This window comes from Pyrus communis, chromosome 1 (genome assembly GCF_963583255.1).
Source record: "Pyrus communis chromosome 1, drPyrComm1.1, whole genome shotgun sequence".
Lineage (NCBI taxonomy): Eukaryota > Viridiplantae > Streptophyta > Magnoliopsida > Rosales > Rosaceae > Pyrus > Pyrus communis.
The window spans coordinates 9,900,985-9,909,402 of record NC_084803.1 but is presented as its reverse complement, the minus strand read 5'-3'; the positions used below and the strand labels follow the sequence as shown (position 1 = coordinate 9,909,402).

General features: G+C 36.7%; 1 protein-coding gene across 1 annotated transcript; it reads right to left on the bottom strand.

Moving 5' to 3' along the window:
- Positions 1–7,636: 7,636 nt before the first annotated feature.
- Positions 7,637–8,134, bottom strand: LOC137739626 (uncharacterized). Its single transcript, XM_068479303.1, has one exon. The coding sequence runs from the start codon at positions 8,132–8,134 to the stop codon at positions 7,637–7,639; it is 498 nt and encodes a 165-aa protein (XP_068335404.1).
- Positions 8,135–8,418: the final 284 nt, after the last annotated feature.

Genomic DNA, 8,418 nt, shown 5'->3' with positions numbered 1-8,418 from the left:
TGTATACAGCTTCAGTTGCATGGAGCAAAGGTGACAATGTTTAATTACAAAAGGCATATGTACTCTGTGGAATTTAAACTAACCCACAAACACTAATTCCTCAAAATTTGATCTCGATTACTAATTGAGGACGAAAATAAGGTCATGAGAAACTAAAAGTTAAAATTGCTTCTCACTTTCTAATTAACATTTGGACTTCTTCTGACTCACCCTTAATCTTCAAATGATCAAGCTAGCCTCTGAAATTCTCTATCTATCGTCTGTGTTACAATGACGAGTCTGGAACCACATTCATACTTTCTCTGTTACCATTGGGACATGGACATGTCACCGACTTCTACAGGTATCTTCCGAAAAGAAAATACTTAACTGGATGTATCACTGAAAATAAAAAGAGCGACTGAAGAATCAGGAAGAGGAGCATATGAACTCGGACAGCCCGGCTCTCGAGTATATTGGAACAGGTCTGTTGTATGTTTGCAGTTTCAGTAGTTGTATTCAAACTTGAGAGAAATGTGACAATGTTTTTTTTTTTTTTTTTTTTTTTGGTGAAGAATGTGACAATGTTTAATTACAGGAGGAATGTGTACCCCGCAGGCTTACACGGATGAAGGTAGAAGAAATTAACCCACAAGTACCAAATCCTCAAAAATCATTTTGATCTTGAGTACCAATAGTGATGGGGTACTACTAGGACAAGAATAAGATGAGAAACTAACTATTAAAATTGTTTCTCACTTCCTAATAATTTCTTCTAACTCATCTGTAATCATTGCATGATGAAGGCAGCCTCAGAAAACCTCTATCTACCGTCTGTTTGACAAGGCCAAATTATGAATCCCATTCATATTTTGTCTACCGACTGTGGATGTGAGAGTGGACATGTCGCCAACAAGAAGAGTTTGGAAGTTGCCGAAGCCTGCATGCACAGGGTGCCATCGCTCCACGACTGTTTCTTGGGAAAGGAAAAGTTCCTTTGGCAAGCATTCGAGCAAACACCAGCGTTGGAGTGTAGAGCACAACCGCAGTTTTTATGATATGGCCTTCTCTCAATTTCGGTGTCCTGCATTGACAGGCTTCCTTGAAACACGCACTGTAACATCATCCCGGAAATTCCTGCGGTAGACATTCTCAATCTTGAACCGGAACTATTTTAGTACTTTGTGTGGAAGGCAGTGAGCAGTGAGGGCTAAGTGAGTGTGTTGAAACCTTTGCATGGTCTCTAAAACATTTATATAGAAGAAGGGATTAATGTATGATAAAATTATAAATCAGGGTGTGGGGGAAATCAAGAAAAATCGTTGTGCTATTTCTTCGACGTACTCTTGTTGAATCCGAGCCAAGCTTAATTGGTATGAGATTCTTGCCAAACGGGCAATGAGACCAAGACAAAAGGGTATTTTTCTAGGGAAACATAAAGAGAGACAAAAAAAAGGAAGTAGTCGACTTGGCCTTTTGCTTTGCGACTTGGCGGCTTTGGTATCTAAATATTAATTAGTTTCGATTCAGGCTTTTTAGCATAGATTGAACCGGAAGACGTTAGACGTTATTAACCGAACTACTTAAGACTCAGAAAGGTTGTTCTTTTTATTTTATTAATTAATAGAAATGATTGACGGCTAAATCTAGGTAATTAACTAACTAATTAACAAAGGTCAGATACAAGCATCACTTTTTCGTTATACAGGTAATTAACGACCTCCTAATCACTCGGCGGGGCAACAATTTTTTAATGGCATGATGTCATATTTAATTAGATGCTTTAGATGATCAAACTAATTTACCAATATTCTTGGCATGATTTTCGTTTGGACCATTTGGTATACTATTTGTATCCACAAACCTGCATTCTCTAATACTGGAAGGTCTAATATACAATAATATTGTTTACATATACTAGAGATGTGTCAGAAAACAAGTTAGTTTTGTGTGTACTACATACAAATAGTATTCTTGCTCAGCATAACCAACTGATACGTCTTTGCTTCATTTTTAGCCATTATTTTCTAAATTCGATATGGCATGCAATGCACACTCTTGGATGGATATAAAATTGTAGGGGCATCTAAGATTTGGGTCCAAAAATCAACATGGTCATTAGCTTGAGTACATTATTTTTTTCACTCCATTGTTATTTCTTTTATACTCATTTATTTATTTATTTAAGTATTAGAGATAAATTAATATCTACTTTTTCTAAACCTAATATACTTCCATCTGCAAAACCTACAACCCTAACTCAAATTACAAATATATTAATTTATATTATCTTAACAGTACTTAATTAGAACATGTAGAAGAACTCAAGCAAGAGAAATGATATCAAGAAAGCGCAGAGAAGAAGAAAGAGATTTATGTATTTGCATCAATTCAACAGTATGTACAAATGACCTCTATCCACTCTTTTATACAAGCATAACCACCTTTCTTGCATTCTAAGCCAATCTAACTCTAGCCAAGCTAGTAATGACATAGCAATCTCATCTTAATCCAATCCTATCCATACTAACGATGAAATGGCATTCCTTATTACTCAATATAAGTCAACATCTCCCTTAATCCCAACTGGGATATATAACCAAGTTTGAGATTGAAACAATGTCGATTAAAAGTAGGAGTATGGAGGCCTTTGGTAATAACATTTGTTGTCTCTTCATTAGTAGGCAAATATTGAACCAAAAGATCACCTTTATGAACCCTTTCCCTGACAAAATGATAGTTAGTGTCAAGGTGTTTGATTTTGGAATGATAAACAAGATTTGCACTTAATGCAATGGCTGACATATTATCACAATAAATGATTGGAGGATTAGACAACACAACTCTTAAATCCTTAAACAACAATCTAATCCAAGCAACATTTGCTGCAATATGTGCTAATGCCTTATACTCTACCTTAGTAGAGTTTCTTGACACTAAGGTTTGTTTCTTTGGTTGCCTTAAAATTGGATTATTGCCAAGATAAACCACATAACCAATGACTGACCTTCTTGTATTAAAATCAACAACCCAATCAGAATAAGAGAATGCAGTTAAATGAATGTCTGTATTAGAAAAGAGTAAGTGATTCCACATTTTGGAGTACCCTGGAGATATATGAGAATTCTTTAACATAACCAAAATGAGAATCTGCTGGAGTTGTAATAAATTGGCAAAGTGAATTGACACTAAATGCTATATCAGGTCTTGTAAAAGTCAAATGCTGGAGTGAACCAACCAAACTTCTATACAATGTAGAATCATACAAAGACTTGCATTCAATAATCAAAAGTTGATCGTGAGGCTTACATGGAGTAGTAGTAGGCTTGCAAGACTCAATTTCAGCTTTATGAATGAGATTTTAATTTGACAAACTTAGATTGATTTGTTAATCACTATTGTCTCTATAATGAATTTGTAGATGAAGAAAATAGGTAAGTCTACACATATCATTTAGATTAAACACTCCAGCCAAATCTTGATAATATTCTGAACTTTTGTAGCATTGGATCCAGTAAGGCTTATATCATCCATATAAAGTAACAAGACAATGACATCCTAAGCATCATTAACAAGACAATGGCATCCTGAACATCATTCTTAGCAAACAAACTTGTATTAGATGCTTATAATCCCAGAATGGGTGAGTAACTTGTAAATTTTGAATTCCAAGCTCTTAGTGCTTGTTTGAGACCATATAGGGACTTGACTAACCAGCACACATAATTGGGTTTAGATGGATCAATAAAACCCTAAGGTTGTTTCATATATACCTTCTCATGCAATTCACCATGCAAGAATGCATTCTTAATGTCTAATTGCCTCAATTCCCCTTTATGTATGGCTGCTAAAGAAAAAATGAGTCCCACAATGGTATGTCTTACCACTGGACTGAAAGTTTCAAAATAACCAAGACCTTGTTCTTAAGAAGAACCTTGAGCCACGAGTTTACCTTTATTTCTAGATACACTTCAATCATGATTTTTCTTGATTCTATAAACTCACTTACTACCAATAATGGACCTGTAAAGTGGATGAGGTACCAAATGCCAAGTTTTTTATAGCCTTAAGAGCATTAAACTTTTCGTGCATTGCAATTTACCACTGATTTTTTTATCAATTGCACCCGACTTCATTCTTATAACCATAGGATGACCAGCCTCAATAGAGGATGGGGAGGAATAGATAGGAAACAATACCTCTAATTGTGAAGTATTGTGAACATGCAACAATGATAATGTACCTTGAGAAAATGTTGGAGGAGTAGAAGAAGATAAACAATTGAGAGAGAAGCTGAGATCCTGTGAATTAGTCTCTAAAACACCTCTAACAACTTATTGAGATGCAAATTGAACCAAGTTTGAAGAAGAAGAACCTATATTTAAATTAACCCCATAACATGGCAAGTAAACAATAATTGGAGCCGTACTTGTATTTTGTGACAATACTATGTCTCATCATGAATAACATGTCTTGATAAAACCAACTTCCTAATTGCAATATCATAACAAGCAACACCATGTGGAAGTAGTATTAGAAAATATGAAAATAACATAAGAATTCCAATGATAATAATCATAAATAAAATCACAACATCAATTATGTATAAGATTATAAACAACTAGGGAGAAAGAAATATTAACAAACTTGGAGATTGAGGCTTGCATAAATGCAATGTCCCAAAGACAAAATTTCGTCCCTACTCTTATGCTTGTAGTTCGGTAGACGTCAGTCTCCCAAGATTCTACAATCTATAATCTGAAGTCAAAGCACTTCAATCTTCGGTCTTTGACGAACTTTATATATTCTGTACTCTCAAGACACGACTCAGAATTTGACAAACGAAGAATAAGAGAAACAAAGTGGGGAAACCCTATTTCTCAAAAATAAAAATTAACTCTAATTTTCTACTTTTTAATGATAATGGTTTCATGGGTTTATATAGAACCCAATTACTACTTATTAAAGAGATGTAACTTTTCATCTATAACTATACATCATCTATCAAGGGAATGCACCTAAACAACATAACATTTCTAATAAATACGGTTAACACTATTTTCCATTCAATTATTAAATTATATATATATATATATTACAATATTACATATTATAATATATAATTTCTAACAATCTCCCACATGAATGAAAATTTAGGAAGAATTTGAGAGTACGGGCGGACAAGAGATGCATCAGGAGAGGTGCCTTTTAGACTTGAACCTACCCTAGTGAATACTTATAGGATTTACTTGGTGACACAGTGGATATGGAAGATATTGGATTGTTCTACGTAGTAGTAAACCGAGACAAGAAGCAACACACATCACTGTTGGAGCGAGATTTCTCACAAGAAGAAATGCCTCCACAGATTCGTTGACCGCAATCCTCACGTTCGCCGAATCCTTCGCTAGAGATGCCCCCGAATAGTCTTCTTTTGTAGCTTGCCCGGGTAGTAACTGCAAGAAATACTCCGACGCTCAAGTCAGTCGATTGATTTTCTATTCTCTCGATTTTCTCGGGTTCTGATTACATCCCTTGTTCTTTGGTTCTTCTCCCTATTTATAGGATTGCATGCTTGAGGATCAAGCACCACGACCAATCCTCATTTCCCACTTCTTTAGTGGTCATCTGTCATATGACTGCATGCTTTGGGAACAAGTGCCACGACCTGTCGCCCTCTCCCACTTCTCCTTCGTAGTGGGGTAGTTATCTAAGCACGTTCCCTTGCGTCTGTATATTTCTTATGGGCTTTTTACCTTGCACAAGACTTTCCCATTAGATGATTGGTAGTGGCCCATGAGTCGAAACCAGATTTTATCCTCCCACAGTGCCTTTTTCCCCTTTTTACGCATGTGAAATAAGGGAAAACTGAGTTTTTCGATCTCATCGGGCCTTGAAACTACACTCTTTAAGCCAAGCTAAACTTGAATCACTTTTTACTAAGGCCAAATTTGTGGAATTTTCTTTTTCTAAGAATAAATTTACTGAAGGTAAATTTACTGAAGCCTTCGTTTTGTTACGAATAAAGGCTGACATCTTCCCACTATGATTTTCGAACGAGGATTTATGAACGAGAACTTAAGAAACTAACACATTACGAAAGTGGACTGACATCTTACAAACTGACGAACTTTAACTGAGTAGGTTGTCTGATAGGTTATACATATATGTACCTATGCCTTCGTTTCATTAAGAATAAGATCTTCCCACTATGATTTTCGAACGAGGATTTACGAGTGAGGACTAACACGTTGACATGATTTACGAACGAGGACTAACACGTTACGAAAGTGGACTGACATCTTACGAACTGACGAAATTTAACTGAGTAGGTTGTCTGACAGGCTATACATATATGTACCTAAGCCTTCGTTTCGTTACGAATAAGATCTTTCCACTATGATTTTCGAACGAGGATTTATGAGTGAGGACTGACACGTTGACTTGATTTACGAACGAGAACTTACGAATGAGGACTAACACGTTACGAAAGTGGACTGACACCTATATCGTATTTATTATATAGATCTCTATCCCATCTTGTCTGCACACCTACATACACTTTTACCTGATTCACACACACACACACACATACATACATACATACATACATACATACATATATATATATATATATATATATATTTACCATGTATATTTCCTGCTCACACATATAATCCACAATGCTAGGTTGCACACCTAGTCGGCACATCTAATCTGCACGCCTATACATACATATATCAATATATATACCGACACACTTGCTTCTCTCACTCTCTCCCTTTATAAATATATTTATAAAAAAAGAATTTAGTCGGTACCACTAGCAACCGTGCATTAGAGAGACCATATTTGTCTTCATCGTTTTTTTTTTTTTTTTTTTTTTTTACCTATTTGATCTCAGATTTTCGATCTTGGATGGGTCTTTGCCCATTCGATCTTGGGTTTTCTTTTCCCACTCAATCTTAGACTTCTGATCTTGGTTGGGTCTCTGCCCATCCGATCTTGGGTTTTCTTTTCCCACTCGATCTTAAATTCTCAATCTTGATTGGGTCTCTGCCCATCCGATCTTGGGTTTTCTTTTCCCACTCGATCTTTGATTTTCGATCTTGATTGGGTCTCTGCCCATTCGATCTTGGGTTTTCTTTCCCCACTCGATCTTATGTTTTTTATCTTGATTCGATCCTCATCCCTTGGTTTAAGATTTTGAATGAAATGCAACTTTATTTATCAAACAATAGGGAGATGTCAACAGACATCCAAGGATACACCCTTCGACATGCAAGGAAGACAAAAAGGGATTTACCCTTCAACATTGCTGGAAACAGAAATTTAAATATGGAAAACATAAACACGAAAAGCTAAATGTGGTACTTTCTCAAATGAATTGCGTTCTATGGGCGCAGCACATACTGACCTGTGTCAACGTGCATGAGTTTATAAGCTCCCTTTCTGAAGGCTTCGGTCACCTCGTATGGTCCTTCCCATATGCGTTCAAGCTTCCTTGCATTCAAATCTTTTGTGTTTTCCATGACCTTTCTCAATACCCATTCTTCTACCCTGAATCTTTTCAACTTGATCCGCTTGTTGAAGTAAGCAGCAACTTGGTTCTTATAGTTCGCAAATCGTAATGTGGTGATTTCTTTTTGTTCCTCAACTAAGTCGTGGATTTCAAGTTAGGCACAGTAGTGCCCGCTGAAGATGCAGCAATAGTGGCTGTGGCCTGCTTTGATTGGGTAAGTTCATCTTCCTTTAGTCTGATTATTCCATCAGCCCGAGCCATCACCTCTTTCATGTCTAATGGTGGAATTTCGATTAATGACCTACGCATCTTTGTTCCGGGCAACACCCCTTCGAGGAATGCCAATGACGCAGTGTGAGAATCACATTCTTCTAGGGTGGACATCTCTTCCGTGAACCTAGTCACATAGCTTTTGAGGCTTTCGCCAACATTTTGTTTGGTGCTGAACAAGATCGTAACATCTTTTATTGGCCTCCGATTGCAAACATATTGAGATATGAATACCTCACATAGCTCCGTAAAACTTCCGATAGACCTCGGTTTCAGTTGTTTGAACCAAGTTAAAGATGATCCTGAAAGACTTGAGGGGAACAACTTGCACAGAAGGGCCTCGTCGTCTCTTTCGAGCGCCATCTGTTGTTAGAAGTGGTAAATACGCTTAACAGAATCAATCGTACCTTCAAACAACCTGAACTTTGGTTGGGTGAACTTGGCGGGTATTTTAGCTTTCAGGATGTCCTCCGTGAATGGTGATTTGAGGATCCCTCTGGCCGATTCTAAAGCAAGTTCCACCAGGGTCTGTAGCTTGTATCCCTTCACAATCTTCTCAATTTGTTCTCGCAAATCAAAATATTTTACTTTTTTTTATCATTTTCCCTTGTGATCCTCTTTGCAATGATTTTTCGTCACTTAACACG

What these genes read in the sequence shown, in the direction of transcription:
- LOC137739626 (XM_068479303.1), bottom strand. Translation starts at nt 8,134, where the DNA reads ATGGCGCTCGAAAGAGACGACGAGGCCCTTCTGTGCAAGTTGTTCCCC.